This window comes from Gorilla gorilla, chromosome 15, assembly GCF_029281585.2.
Source record: "Gorilla gorilla gorilla isolate KB3781 chromosome 15, NHGRI_mGorGor1-v2.1_pri, whole genome shotgun sequence".
NCBI classification, from domain to species: Eukaryota; Metazoa; Chordata; class Mammalia; order Primates; family Hominidae; genus Gorilla; species Gorilla gorilla.
In genome coordinates, this window is record NC_073239.2 from 111098358 (window position 1) to 111114261 (window position 15904).

The 15904-nt window shown below is 43.8% G+C and overlaps 1 protein-coding gene across 5 annotated transcripts in view; it reads left to right on the forward strand.

Moving 5' to 3' along the window:
- The first annotated feature begins 8998 nt into the window (after nt 1-8998).
- Nucleotides 8999-15904, forward strand: part of PPP4R4 (protein phosphatase 4 regulatory subunit 4) — a 105103-nt gene continuing 98197 nt past the window's right edge. For 2 of the 5 annotated variants that reach the window (XM_055361374.2, XM_031001976.3), the window contains exons 1-2: nt 9019-9287; nt 10757-10830. In XM_055361374.2, coding sequence (XP_055217349.2) covers nt 9171-9287; nt 10757-10830 — 191 coding nt within the window. In that variant the 5' untranslated portion in view covers nt 9019-9170. Of the gene's footprint in view, nt 9288-10588; nt 10607-10756; nt 10831-15904 lie in introns of those variants that run through there. The other 3 variants (XM_031001973.3, XM_031001975.3, XM_055361371.2) reach the window with 3 other exon arrangements.

The following is a 15904-nucleotide window of genomic DNA, read 5'->3' on the forward strand; positions in this document are numbered from 1 at the left end:
GAGGCAGCTGATGGGGAGGCTAGCGGCGGGGCGGGTTGGGAGTGGGGGAAGGTGGGCGGCCACGGCCTGTTGCTAATGAAGCAGCTCGGGCTGCCATGCGAGATCAGAGCCCCTTACCTGGCTGCAGACACCTGGAGTCCCACCCAGCAGGAAGTGAGGCTGGGCTCCCTCTTCAAGGTCCCTCTTAGAGCAGTTTCATGAGACCAGGCTGCCGGGGACATGGACCCTCTGTCAGGACTTCAAACAAACAAAGCCAGCTCCTTGGGTCCAGGGTGCCTACCCAAGTGCCTGCCTGCTATACTGTGCTCACCTGAGCTCCCTCCTCAACTGCTGGAGCCCACCTGTGCTTCTGACCAGCTTTACCGTGGCCTCTGTTCCAGATGCCTCAGCTGTTCCCCTCACTGACTCCTTTCCCCCTTCTCACCTGTCTTGCACACATCCTGGGCATCTCAGAGTCTCTGGGTTTCCCCTGTCTCCTAGGCTCAGAGCCATTTGCCCAGACTGCAGGGATCAGGGCTGCTGTCTTCATGACCCTCCTTCCTCAGGTGCCTGCAGCCTGAGGCCGACCCCTTCAAAGGCTCCTCCATCCACTTCCTGGCTGGAGGCAGCCCTCCTCCTGAGGGGTTGAGCCCCAGAGGCTGCTGAGCCAGGTGAGACCATTCCAGTGCAAGGGAGTTAATCCCTAAGAAGCCAACTCTGACCAACGGGAGGTGGCAGGAAGCCTGACAGGCCTCCTTCCCATGGGCAGTTCCCAGGCCTGCCTCGAGATGTCCTGTGTGGCCGGGTATCTGGCAGTGCCTATTGGTAAACTGAGGCCTGGTGGGCAGCACAGTGCCCTGTATTTGCTTCCCTTCCTGCCCCATCTCACTGCCCTCTCCCTCACCCCAGCTGCCCTGTGATTGTACCCCCCCCCCGCACCCCCCCCTCCGAACCCCAGGCAGCATTAACACCTAAGCTTCACTGCAGACTGCTTTCTAGGTAAGCCAGCTACGTTGGCACTCAGATTTAAATAAAACAGAATTCTTGCTCTGTCTTATCTAGCCTAATTCCCTTATTTGACAGAGGGAGCTGAGGCTCAGAGAAGTTAAGTGGAGGAGCTATGTCTGTTCATTACTGTAACAAATAGTTAACAAGCATCTGTTATGTGCCAGGCATGATTCTAGGCACTGGCAATGCAGTGGTGAATAAAATGGACAAAAATCCCTGCCTTTATGGAACATAGCATTCTATTAGAGGAGAAAAAGACCATAGACAAGGTGAATAAGTAAAATATTCAGAATGGTAGAGTGATCATTGCTGGTGGTGGCGATGCTGGGTGTCGTGGGCTGAATTGTGTCCCTCTCAAAATTCATATGTTGAGGCTCTAACCCTTAGTATCTCAGATTGTGACTATATATGGAGATAGGGCCTTTAAAGAGGTAATTAAGTTAAAATGGGCCCTAATCCAATAGGACTGTGTCTTCATAAGAAATTTGGACACAAAACCAGGGAGGTCTATACCCAGAGAAAAGACCATGTGAGGCCCTGGCAGGAAGGCAGCCACAGGGGTCAAGCCATCCTGCAGATGCCTTCATCTTGGACTTCCAGCTTTCAGAACTGTGAGAAAATACATTTCTGTTGTTTAAGCCACCTAGTAAGTGGTATTTTGTTTTGGCAGCCCTAGCAAACTAATACAGTGGGATTTTAATTTCATGAAAGGCATCCCAAGTTGGCCTCATCGAGAAGATGACATTTGAGTAAAACCCTAAAGGAGGTGATGGAATGAGCTATTTGAAAATCTAAGGGAAAAACATTCTAGGCAGAGGGACTAGGCTCAATGGCTCTGATCTGGATCATACCTTGAGTGTTGGAGGAATAGCAAGGGAGCCAGTATGCATGAAGGAAGCAGAATGGGTGAGGGAGAAAAGGGAGGACATGAGATCAGAGGGTGAGGGCACGTGGAAGGACATTCTCCACATGAGATGGAGAGAATTGCAGGGTTTGGGGTGGGAAGGAGGAATTTTGTCTCCAGGGGACATTTAGCAATCTCTAGAAACATTTTTTATCATCACAGTGGTGGGAAAGAGGGTGGAGTAGCAGTATGACACTAAATGGGTAGAGGATACCGTTCAATGCACAGGACAGTGTTTTCCTCCCCTCCCCAGCAATTACCGGGCCCACAGTGTCTGTGGTGTCAAGGTTAAGAAACCCTGGTTTCAAGCTCATGGTGACTAGGTCTGACTTTTGTGTTAATAGGTTCACGTTGGCTATGTTGGGGACAACTTTAGAAGAGGAAAGGCAGAAGCAGAGGCACCCTTGATCCAGGTGAGAAATAATGGTGGCTCGGACCAGGGTGGTAGATGGCCTCCTAATATTCCAGTTTATTGCTCCCCACCTCCTCCCTCTTTCTCTTCTCACTTTCTCAATAAACATGAACAGGACCCTTACTACGTGCTAACCATTGTATCAGGTGCTGGGTAGATTCCAACAAGTATGGCCCACTAGGAGCCTGGTCTAGTTCACTTAAGATCCAAGCTGAAGAGAACTGCAGAGAACAGGCACTGACTTGGGAGCAGACTATGTGACGTCCACTTGGAGCTGCAGATGGAGCTCTGGGGCAGTTGTCAGCAAATGCCATCTACTCAGACATTAATGAAAGCACAGAATGGGCACTGGGTGGCTGATATTTCCATCTAGCCAGCTCCACAAGCCAAAAACTTGGAAGTCATCTTTACTGCCTCTGCCTCCCTGAACTCCACGCACCATCCCCCCACCCACCCGTCTAATCCATCCCAGTTACCTGTAAAACTTCTCTTGAATCTGTTCACATCTCTCCACCTCTATACTAATGACTCTAGTCCAAGCTACGATCATTTTCCACCTGGTCCCTGTTGTCACTGTGTGGCCTGCAATCTTTATTAGTCAGGATATATAGCCAATGCTGCAGAAACAGAAAGCATGGCCTCTCAGTGGCTTAACACAAAGAAGGTTTATTTCTCACTTACGCAAAAGTAGGTGGGGTGATGCTCCTCCAACAGTCTAACTACCTGTATTTTTTCCATAGCAATTATCATAGTTTGTAATGATATATTTAATTGTATGCTTATTGGATTAGATTGCTTTTCATTGTTCTCACCAGGATGTATGCTACCTGATAGTAAGGCCTACACCTAGAACAATGCCTATAATATAGCAATAATCCTTGAAATCTTTTTGAATGAATGAATGAATGGATAAATGAAGTGGCTAAGCTATAACTGGAAAACATTTAATTGCCCTGATCTAAAAAATTATAAAATATTATTTCATGCATAAAAATTATATATAATACATACGGATATTTTAAGCATAACAATAAAATAAACACTCATGTTACATCAATTCAAAAGGTAACACATTACCTATGCCCTCTGTGTGTCCCTCCCTGATCACGTCTTAATCCTAGAGCTAAACAATAGATTGCATTTTGTGTGTACCATTCCTCTTCTTTTTTTGGTCATTTTAACCAAGTATAGATATTATATATTATTGTTTCAGAATATTGTGTCAATGGTGTCATATGTAGATAAACTTTGGCAATTTGCATTTGTCGTTCAACATGTTTCTGAGATTTGTCTTCACTGAATTATGTAGTTGTGGTATATTTTCAATGACAGTTTTCCATTGATTGAGTAAAATGCAATTAGTGAAAGTATTTAAATGTCCGTAAATGTTTGAGTTGTTTCCAGGCCTTTGCTATTGCAATATGTACTGCTATGAAATTTCTTGTGCATAGCTCTTCGTGCAAATGTGCAAGAGTTTCTCTAGTGTTTTACAAGTTAATGCCAAATTATTTTCCAAAGTGGGTGCACCAGTTTACACTCCACAAGCAGTATATAAGTCTGCCTCTTGACATTTGTGAAACATTTGATGTGATCAGATGTTTAAAATTTTGCCTGTTTGATGGGTGTGTAAATTTGCCTTTCCACTTTTATTAGCGAGGGTTGAGCTTAATTATTATTAAGGTTATGTTAATTATTCTTAATTAAGGATTATTGAGATTGAGCTCCTTTTCATATTGGTGATTCTTCTGTAAAATCACTGCCTGTTTATATATTTTGCCCATTTTTCTATTTAGTTGTCTTCTGATTTTTTTGAAGGTCTTGATTCTGGACAGTAATTCTTCTACGATTAATTGGTTGTCAATATGTTTTCCCAGTTTGTAGTTTGTCTTGTCATGGTCTTTGTGGTATTTTTTGATAAATACAAGTTCTTAATTTTAAAGTAGTTAGAGTTTTTTCTTTTTTCGAGATAGGGTCTGACTCTGTCACCCAGGCTGGAGTTAAAGTAGTTTGATTTATCAATCTTTTATTTTATGGCTTATGCTTTTAAGAAAATTTTCCCTATTCAGATGTCATAAAATGACTCTCATATTTTCTTCCAAAAGTTTGAAAGATTTGCCTTTCATATTTCAGCTTTTTATTCACCTAAAATTGTTTTTTTGTGTGTGATATAATTGTATTAGTTTCCTATGGCTGCTATAACTAATTACCACCAACCTAGCAGCTTAAAACAACATAAATTTATTATCTTACAGTTATGGAAGCTAGAAGTCTGAAATAGTTTTCCACTGGGCTAAAATCAAGATGTCAGCAGAGCTGCATTCCTAGGGGAGAATTTTTAAGTTTTTTTTTTTTTCCAAGTTCTATAGGGTGCTGGCTTATAGCCCCATTTCATATTGAAAGCCAGCAGTCAGCCAGGTGTGGTAGCTCATGCCTGTAATCCCAGCACTTTGGGAGGCTGAGGTTGTCTTTGAGTCAAGGAGTTCCAGATCAGCCTGGGCAACATGGTGAGATCTCGTTCCAACAACGACAACAACAAAAATTAGCTGGCACACAGCTGTAGTCCTAGTTACTCAGGAGGCTGAGGCAGGAGGATCACTTGAACCTGGAAGGTCAAGGGTGGAGTGAGATTCTATCTCAAAAAAAAAAAAAAAGTGGCTGGTTGCATCCTTGCATGGCATCACTCTGACACTGAACTTCTGCTTCTCTTTTTCATGTAGAAGGTCCCTTGTGATTACACTGAGACCACGGAGGTAAACCAGGATAATCTCCCTACTTCAATATCCTTAAATTAGTTGCATCAAAATCCTTTAGGCCATGTAAGGTAACATGCCCATATGTTCAGGGAATTAGGATGTGGACATCTTTGGGGAAACATTATTTTGCTTCCCATTATAATCAATTGATTCAGCACAACTTCTTGACTCTGTTCTGAACCTGGGTTCAGAGGGACACTGGTCTGGTGACAATGATAATAGTAACAACAAACACTTGTGCCAAGAATGTTTCTAAGCATTGTATGCATATTATCTCATTTAATTTTCACAACACTTTGTACTAAGTGCTATTATTCCTAGCTTAGCGATGAGTGAAGTGAGGAACAGAGAGGTGAAATACTTTGCTGAAGATAGGAAGCAGCAGAGTTTGACTCAACCCCAAGTACCTGAGCTTCGAAGTCCATGTGCTTAGTTAGCATCATGCTATTTTTTTTTAAATTTTATTTTTTGACAGGGTCTCATTCTGTCGCTCAGGCAAGAGTGTAGTGATGCAATCTTGACCTCCTGGGCTCCAGTGATCCTCCTGTCTCAGCCTCCCAAGTAGCTGTGACTACAGGTGTGCACCACCATACCTAGCTAATTTTGTTATTTTTTGTAGAGACGCTAGGTTGCCAGGGCTGGTCTCGAGCCCCTGGGCTCAAGCGATCCTCCCACCTCAGCCTCCCTAGTAGCTGTGACTACAGGTGTGTGCTACCACGCTCGGCTAATTTTTGTATTTTTTGTAGAGACAGGGTTTCATCATGTTGCCCAGGCTGGTCTCGAACTCCTGAGCTCAAGCAATCCACTTGCCTCAGCCTCCTAAAGTGTTGAGATTACAGGCGTGAGACACTGCGCCCGGCCTACCATGCTATTTTTAAATGAATAAACAAAGTGGATAAATCTAGTTTCCGTTAGCTGTGTGTTCATGACTAAGTCACATAAATTCTCTGAGCCTCAATTTCATTATTTGTAAAATTAGAATAGTGACGCAGCTTTTCTGCATTCCACAGGGATGATTTGAGGGCACGTTGAGACAACATGCATGAAAGCAGTTCAGATAAGGAAAACAGAGATCCAAGAGTCATTCTGCCACATGTCACTGGCAGAGCCAGGACAGGGACTCAGGTTTCCTGGCAGCCAGGCTGGGCAGGCTACTTCCACCACAGAGTGGTAATTAGAGCAGTTACAAATTCCAGTCATGAAATTGAACATTTTCCCTTCATCACCCTCCTGCCCTGGAACGGCCAACATTAAAGCTGTATCTGTATATTCAATCAATTGTTCATTAAGAACGCCCTCCAGTTTTAGAAGATACTGTTACAAAATCCAAATGTGAGATAATACTTCTTAGCTGGAACAGGGTAAAGTTGACAGGTAATATTTTGTATCATTTACAAATCAAAAGGCAGAGAATTTCAGAAATTGACAGAAAGGGGAGGCTGTAAGATATTTGCTTAAGAAAACCACCTCCTCATGTGTTTGCCTCTTTTCCATCCTCATGCTATGTTTCTGTCCTCTTCTACTTCCCTTCACTTTTCCTTAGTAAAGCAGGGATTAGAAAACCTGAATTTTAGCTGTGGGCATCATTACTGACCATTTTGCTTTGAATTTCAAAGGCAAAATTGAAGAACAAAAGAGCCAAGAGTGGGAGATTCACTCTACCAGATCTTAGGATGTGTAATTAAGCCACAGCAATAAAATCAGCACAGCACTAGCATAGGAACAGATCTAGATCAATAGAATAGCCACAAGAGCTCAGAGACAGATGTGTGTGTCTCTAGGGACTTGGCATACGATACAGATGCCATCATGCATCTGAGGGGAAAAGATGGATTGTTTGGTGGGTGCTGCTGGGAAAACTGGCTCACTAAATAGAGTTAATAATACTGTATTCCTGCCCAAACTGTATGCAATGTGAACCCCAGGTGGATTAAGACCTGTGACAGGTAAAAGTATGAAGCCAAATAGGGGAAAATGTAGGAGAATATTTTGCGACTAACAGGTGGGAGAAGATTCTTAAACAAGACCCCAAGACCACACTCCACAAGGCTAAAATTTGATGCATTAGGCTAAATGAAAATTAAGGATTTCTCCTCCATTGCAGCATAGCAAAGACCAAGCAAACAGGATGCATGAAAGATTGAGAGAAATATTTGCAGTGTTCTTCTAAAACTGACAAAAGATTAATATTTAGAACATATAAGAAACTCAACTGCTTCAATTCATTCAGAAAAAATAATAAAATCCAGCAGAAAATAGGTAAAGGATATAAATAGATAATTCACAGAAGGAAAACAATCTCGATGGTTCTTAAGTATATGGAAAAATGGTTAACACCACCAATCAAAAAAAATACAAATCGAAATTAAAATGTGATACTACTTTACTGATTTCAGATTGACATAAATTAGGACATTGGATAATACCAAATGTTAGCATATAAAATGGGAAACGGGTACCTTCCTACCTTCATGTGCCATTGGTGGGTGTGAATGGCAAAGCCATCCGGAGGCCAACATGACAGAGTGAAACCAAACACTGTGGACTTCATGACCCAGCGACTCAATTTCTTATGTTCTGTAAGGGACACGTCTAACATCCATTCCAGCATGGTCTGTGGTAGTAAAGAACTGCTGGCGACCTAACTGTCCGTTATTTGAGGAATTGATAAGTAGAATATGATAGACACACAAATCAAATATTATTATTAGTCATTATTAATGAACTCTTGTTGTATAGTGTCACATGGATAGATCTCTAAGACACTGAGAGAAAAACAAGGAACAGAATGAGTTCTCATCACAATGCCGTTCATATATGTTAAAAACAGACACAAACCATGTATCTTTTGAGGCTGTATACGGTGCATGAACTGGGACATACCTTAATAGAGGAGAGGGTGCATATGGCGGGTAGAAGAATGGGTGTGGAGAAGGAACGAGTGAAAAATAAAAACAAAAAAGAAAAGGGCCTTGCTGACTGACAAGCTGAACAGTACGAACTTGTCCCCAAGGTCCAAAAAAATCTCCCCAATCCCCCTTCCATCTCGTCCCATTCTTAACAGAACCAAGTGCAAGGGACTCAGCGTGGCTGTCCAGAGCAGGGCTTTTCTTCATCAAGGACCTAGGTCCTCTTCCTTCCACCCACCTCGCCACGCCCTCGGTGCCCGAGCCCCGAGCTCTACTTCGACGGCACTTCTCAAACACAACCAAACACACCCAGGCTTCAACCCCAGACCGGCTTGCTTTTATTATTTCTCTTGGGAAAGCCTTATCGGTCGCTAAGATTCAGTTTAAGTGACTCTTCTCTGGGAGGCCTTTTCCGAATGCTGCCCTTGACCAAAAGCCAGCCCCTCCAGGGCTGTATTCCCACAGCCCCCTCCCCCGTCAGCCGGGCACCCAGCGTCCTAACTGCTTATTTTGGGCACTCAGCGCTCCCCTCAGGGCTGGAGTTGTGCTAGGGGGGTCTCTGGGTTCGCGGCCCGCCAGCTGGGGTGGGCGGTCCTGGGAATAACTGGACAGTTAAGTCAGCAGGTGCAGCCGCAGCCCAGCCAGCTCCCTCTCCTCTGCTTCCGCTCTCATTGGCTCAGCCTCCCCGCCCCCAGCCCCCGCCCCCCAGCCCCCCTCCCCAGCGCCCGCCCCCAGCGCCCGCCCTCAGCCGGCTGCGGGAGGCAAAAGGCTCTGCGCACGCGCCGTGGGGTGGGGCACCCTTGGTTGGGGGCGGAGGGGGGTTTAGGAGGACGGCGAGGAGCGGGTGCAGAGGGGTGGCTGGGCCACCGCGTCGTTGCGCGGCAGTTGCGTCCGGCCTCTTGCGCGCGGCGCCCGGGAGGGGGCGGGGCCGAGGCGGGCAAGGTGGCGGGCCCCCGCCCCTGGCCCCGCCCCCGCAGCCCGCCCGCGAGCCTCGCCCCGCCTCCTCGCCGGCCCGCCCCGCCCCCTCGCCGGCCCGCCCCGCCCCCTCGCCGGGCCGTGCTCTTGCTCCCGCCGCCCGGCAGCCTCACGCTGGGCTCCAGCGGCCAAGAGCGGGAGAAAGTCCTGCTGGTGGGCGGCCGCGGGGCTGAGGGCGTCCGGCATCCCGGGGCCGCTCCGGCCCGGGCGGCGAGAGTGCCCGGCGGTCCATGCATCCGCCGCCGCCCGCCGCCGCGATGGATTTCAGTCAGAACAGCCTGTTCGGTTACATGGAGGACCTGCAGGAGCTCACCATCATCGAGAGGCCGGTCCGCCGGAGCCTCAAGGTGCGCCCCGGGGAGAGGACCTGCCCTCACGGCGTCCGGCCGCCTGTCCCGCGCGGTCCCGCGCTGATCTCTGCCCCACCCCACCACCCTCCCCTCCTCCGGGCTGCCGGGACCCTCTCAGTCGGGCCGGCCCCTCCTCCTCCACCCCTCTTGCCGTGTCGCTCTAAGCCAGTTCCCTCTCGGACCCTTCCTCAGAGCGGACCGGGTCCTCTCTAGTCTGGACCCCCATCCCCAAGGGACGGGTCCCTGCCCCAGCCCCGGACCGGCGCCAGCCCCGCGGCCCTTGCCCCTCCTGAGGCGTCCGAATCCCCCCGGCCCACCCCCAGGAACGGCCGAGCCCCAGCCCTCGGGGCAGCCCCAGCGTCCTCCGTCGCGGACCCCCTTCCTTCCGCCCCCCCCCCCCCCACAGGAGCTGCCCCTCGAGGCCGCAGCCCACTTCTCCCCGGTCCTCTCCTGGGCTCCCCAACCTCTGGTCCGCTGACGCCGCCCGGGTTCTGGCCCCAGGCCCACCCATGGGTCCACACATTCCCGACTCCTCCCCCCACCTCTCCCGGAGACACCACCCCGCGTCCCGTCCCCTCACCCCCAGCCCAAGTCAGATCAAGCTCGGGTCCTTCTGCCCTCGAGGCAGCCCGGCCTCCCCTCGCTTCCCAGCCAGCACTCTTTCTCAGTGTCGTCCTGGTCCCCGTCTACAAGCCCTCGCGACCCTTTGCCGCCATCCTGAGTCACCGCGCATCCTTTCCTCCCAACCCCTCCAGGACTCTAGCTGGGACCCAGCTCCCCAATCCCCTTGAGGGGGTCAAGCTTCAGCTTGCTCCCCCCACCCGTACTGGCTCTCCCACCCCGCAGAGTCATCTTCCTCCCGGCGGCTCCAACCTTTAGCGCCAGCAAACCTAGTTTACGGACCGGACCCCTTTCCCCTGGCCATTGCTTAATTAGCTGCCTTAGCTCCTCTCACTCCCACCTGCCGCAATATCTCAAATCTCTGGTTTTCTTCCAGCCCCGGAGTTTATTTCCTTCCCTCCCCCACTCCAGATCTTGTCCTTTTCATGCCTACTCGGCTGCAGTCTTCATCCATCTCCCTTTTAGCATTTCTTGGGGTGGAAAATGCTGGAGAAATAGCCTTGAAGTATTAGAGATAAAAAGTGTGTGTATTCGTTTTATAACATGCGTATGAAATGGATTTCAGCCAAGGTTCTGAAGCCACGATGTGATTTTCAAGCTGCAATCCAGGAGCTAGAAGGATAAAAACAGAAAAATACAGCCCCCTCCCCAAACTCGACCACCCAATTAGAGACCTCCGTGATTGATGTCGCCTGGTATCCTCAGCTCCTTGATTAGTTTTCATTGTTAATGCTTAATTGTGAAACTTTTTCATTCGTTTATCCTCATAGAGGGTCACTGGGAGGTTGGGGGGCAAGACTGAACCAGTGTTTGTGGTGCATAAATGTGTATTTTACCCTTGACAGACACCGGAAGAAATAGAAAGATTGACAGTCGATGAAGACCTCAGTGATATTGAAAGGGCTGTTTATCTGCTCAGGTATTTCCTAGTCTTTCTGTGAAATTGCTCTTTTTTTTTTCCCTGTGGCAGCAGAGATGAATGCTTTCTAAAATGTATGTTCGCGTTATGTTCAGATTTACTTAGCCACTTGAACAGAGTACTTTTGTGTGCATAGTACTTAACTATATTATAAATTAGATTTGGCTATGGACTTATGACTTTGAGAATTTAAATAAAATACCTAATTTATAGAATGTTGCTTGGAGGAGCAAGAGCAGATGGTTGGAGTTGAACCTCATCCTTTTTTTCTTTCCTGGCTTTGGTTTTTCTCGCGTAAGATTCAGTAAGTTTACATGAGACTTGAGTATACAGTGATTAGTTTTAAGTTCATTGTAGAGTAGGAACATTATATGGGATCTACTATACGGAAAAAAATCCACAAATATGGTAGTTCATTTTGCTGTTCAGGATATCCTGTTTGTATTACTTTTGCCGTGCAAGCTTTATGATTTTGTCTGAGGGGTTTTAGAAACTTGGTTGAGCCTACTGTCATTTCAATTTCAAACCATCTCACGGCTCTACAGAATTGCTTAAGGCAAATGGTTATTGCAAATATTTACAAGAATTTTCTGAACTATTTAAAACATTGTCTTGTAGATTGAGCATCTTAAAAACGAATACAGTGAACATTAATGATGTTTTAATTAATTGATTAAAATCCTTTAGAAACAAATTTCCTACAGCATTTTGCATATATTTAAAATTGTTCATTAGCTTACACAACATATTTTTCCCTTTTGGCAAATTAGTCACTCTTTTTTTTTCCAGAATCAGGTTTTGAAAACTGATGTAATTTACCTCCTAGGATATTTGTCATCCTTGTTTCCTTAGTTCAGCGCCAGTTTCAGGTACTGGCAAGTTTCTTGTTCTCTTTTCTTGTTTACAGATCATGTTCCAGTCCCATGTTACTCATTGAATGATCCTGTAAAAAAAAAAAAAATCCCTCTCCAGGTCTTCAATTTTCTTAATTACTTTTTTAGTCTACTAAAAGTGGCATCATGAGTTTCTGTTGTAACTTTAGTCAGAATATCAGCATATTTACCATGTAGACCATTCCCTCTGATAATTGTATCATTTAGAAATGTTTCTGCATCTAGACTTTATGTTGATGTTATTTTCCCCCCTCTTTGGGGTATCTGTGGTAGCATGCTCTAATCATTTCTACCTATTTACTTCAAAGAAAACTTCTATTTATGTATGAATTCAACGGTATGTGTTTTGGGTGTTTACTTACAGAATAATCCAACTTTTAACCCATTTTCATATTGTGTTATATTTGGAATACTTTATTCCTTAATAATTAACATGTTTATTATGGTGAACAATAGTTGTCAACATTTGCCTTTTCCCACAGTTCTTTTACTCAAAGTAGGTAGAAAATTGATGAAAGTGTGGATAAATGTGTTTTAATCTACAACAGTTAATGATTTGAAATAAACTCCTGTTTATTCCTACTGAATTCTTTTCTTTAGTATAAACACTGGCTTAGAATTAGGAAATGGAGAGTCTTGCTCTATTTACTTGTGATAGAAGACACCGTATTCTAGATATCAGTGATAAGGCTTCTTTTTTAGGAAAGCTTATTCGTTTTCTATTTTGCTTTTATTGTTTGTTAGCAAACCAGGTTGTCTGAGTTGTCTTTATTTCTCAGACTCAACATAAGTTTCGCTCAGTTCTGGAATTTACAAATCCCTTAAAGAGACAGATGGGCCCTCTCATTCTTGGACAAGAGAATTTTAAAAGAGATTCAATATCTCCTTTAGTTTCTTGTGGCTCACCTACCTTGAAGGAGGTTTGCAAGGTGACTCACAAGGGGAACACTGGTTTGGTTGTGTATGGGTTCTCCAACTGAGTTCTTCTTTTGTATCCCTACCATCTTACCACCTCCTGGGGGAATGTGGGATTTCACCTTAGTCCAGCTTTGGGAGGGATGATGCCAAGAATGCCTGAAAGGGTCTTTCTTCCCTGGGATTCAGGGGAGGGGACAGGATTGTTTCATAGAGATGTTCTGAACTTTGCCTCTGTTTAGGCCTTCTCATCTTCTCTCATGTATTGAGCCTGCTATTGTAGATGTAATTTATTCCTTTTTTTCTAGTTTGTACTTTGCTGAGTCCTTTTTTCCGTCTGTCATTGATTTTCAGGTTTATTTTTGAGCACTTTACCTTTTCCTCTGCATTGAATATTATATAAATGTATAATATATAACATGTTATATATATATTTTCTCTCTGCTTTTATGTGTCAGGTTTGTTTCTTTAGTTCTTTTATTTTGTGTATTGAAACTATTTTGGAGTATTATGTTAAATTAGAATTCAAAGTCAGATGTGTAAGCATCAGTAAGCAATGCTTTATATTAGTGGGGTTCTGATAGCATTTAGATTGAATCCAGTATCTGAAAAAAGCATTTTATATATAGAGTACTGTCCTCGAATAAAAAACAAATTATACTGTTCATTGTCTTACCCTGAAATATGACATTGTCATTTATTAATGACATTTTCACAATTAAGTTTAGAATATTACAGTCTTCAAAGATTTGACACAGATGAATTTGTGGTTTTGCACACGTACGATACTGATATACCCATCTGTGGCATTTAGCACTGAAGCAAAACAACTTTCCTAATAGTCACAGCTTGTGTCTTAGTCAAAATCATATCATATCTTTTTCCTGTTTTTTCTCTTCTTTGTGATTTTGCATATATTTTTGGAATGTACTTAAAACGTGAGTGATTTTATTGTAGAAGAATCCTAAGTATGTATACTGTGCTTTCATTAGGTAAATCTTTACTTGTATATTTCTGATTGCCTACCAGATAAAGTGTAGATAAAGGCTGGCATTCAGAATACTCCATAGGTGACTCTATCTTAGCTGTGCAATGTGATGTCCCACCAGTCCCTCACTTTTAAAAATGGCTTTATTGAGATATAATTCATAGTCCTTGTAGTTCACCCATTTAAACTGTATAGTTAAGTGAGTTTTAGTATATTCACAGAATTGTGCAACTGTCACTGCAATCAATTTTAGAACATTTTCATCACCCCCAAAAGAAACCTTGTACTATTAGCAGTTACTCCTCAATACCAACCCTCTCAGCCTTTGGGAACCACTATTCTGCTTTCTGTATCTATGGATTTGCCTATTCTGGACATTCCTAAACATGGAATCATACAGTATATGGCCTTTTGTGACTGACTTCTTTCACTTAGCTTAACGTGTTCAAGGTTCACCCATGTTGTAGCAGGTATCAGTAGTTTATTCCTTTTTATTGCAGTGTAGCATTCTACTGTATGGATATAGTGCTTTTGTTTAGCCATTCATCAGTTGATGGATATTGGGTTGTTTCCACTTAATTCTTCACTTTTTGATTCAGTCATGCTGGCCTTTTCACTGTTACTCAGTTTCATTGTGTTTATCCTTAACTTTTGCTTTTCCTCATCCTGGAGTACTCTTTCAATATATCCCTATCCAACATACACCATCTCTAGGATCCCGCTGTAATCTTACATCTTTCATAAAGTCTTCTCTAACTGCTTAAACCACATGGATCCCAGGCTTCTTTGAGCTCCGTTATCACTTAGTGGCGCTTTCTTCAATTGGCCATTAATCACTGATTTACATTCCTTAACTGTGTGTGCATGTTTTCTTCAGTACATTGTAAGGTCCTGGAGGACAAGCTTTTAGAGGACAAGGGCAAGCTTTCTTGTTGTTGTTCTTTCTTGTTCTTCGCTGTGATATAAATATGTGCCTCTTAATGAAATAAAGAGTATTTAAGATGACCATACTGCCAGATGAATTAAGGAACTTCTGATATTTTTGATTTTAGGTATTATGAGTCATATCTTGTTCCACAATTTATTATCTATGTGACAGTGGTGAAGTTAGTTATGGTTTTCGAGCCCTGCTTTTCATTTGTAAAGTGGAAATAATCATTCCCTTTTCCCAGTGTGGTTGAAGCACCTGGCACATAATAGGCATCCCATTACTGTTAATTCCCTTCTGTCTCCTTTTCCCTTTCCCTACTTCCTTGCTGCTTAGGTGCTCAAGTTACATTTAAAACTTTAAAAGAGAATAATGGTATTAATTTTGCCTTCCAATAATTTAATAAACAGACAAAGTATACCAACTGAAGTTTGTGATAGATATCCATTAATTTCATTTGCTAATAGTATTTATCAGAAATTAGAATCTTCACAAATCATAATTAAGCATTTTTAACTGAGTAATAGTAAGGTCAGCCTGTTGATTTATATTTTCTTACCAAATGACCCTAAGTAATATTTGCTATTATGCATTAAATGTATTGATTGGTTAATGTACTGAGACTAGCTTTTATGTTGCTTACTTTTAAAGTCACTTGTGACTTTAAAAATATTTTTCACTTTGTGCTGTGACTTTTAAAGCATTTTGAACTTTGCTTTCCCAGGACAGTCAGATAAAGAGCTTTGCTTTTTTTTTTTTTTTTTTTTTCTTTTTTCTTTTTTAAAGACAGGGTCTCACTCTGTCTCCCAGGCTGGAGTGCAGTGGCTATTCACAGGCACGGTCACAGTGCTCTAACTCCTGGGCTAAAATGATCCTCCCACCTCAGCTTTCTGAATAGCTGGGACTACAGAAGGCACACACCACCTCCACAGCCACTGCCCCCGATCATGAAGTGCATCTTTAATTGGAACTTTTTTTTTTTTAACTTTCTCTTCCTATTTTTTAAAGAGTAAGTGCTCCCCCTAGTGATATGAAAGAGTGAGATTTCTGCAGTCAAATCAGTGGAAATAAACAAGTGTTGTACCATGTGAGAACTCTGGCGTACTTCTTCTTGGGTTCAAGACTAGGATAGGGTAGCAATGAGGCAGTAAGGAAGAACTCCAGTGATTAAAGCTTTGCTACCCACCTAGCTTTTGGTTGTTTTTCTTTTAAAATACCTATCTTATTTGCTATCCCAAAGTGGAAAGTTGTGTGAAAAACTCCTTTGAATGCCCTCCTTTTTATGACGTGTGTCCCCACATTTACTTTCATTATTGTCTTGATTTCTGTTTTTGATGCTTGCTTCCTTTA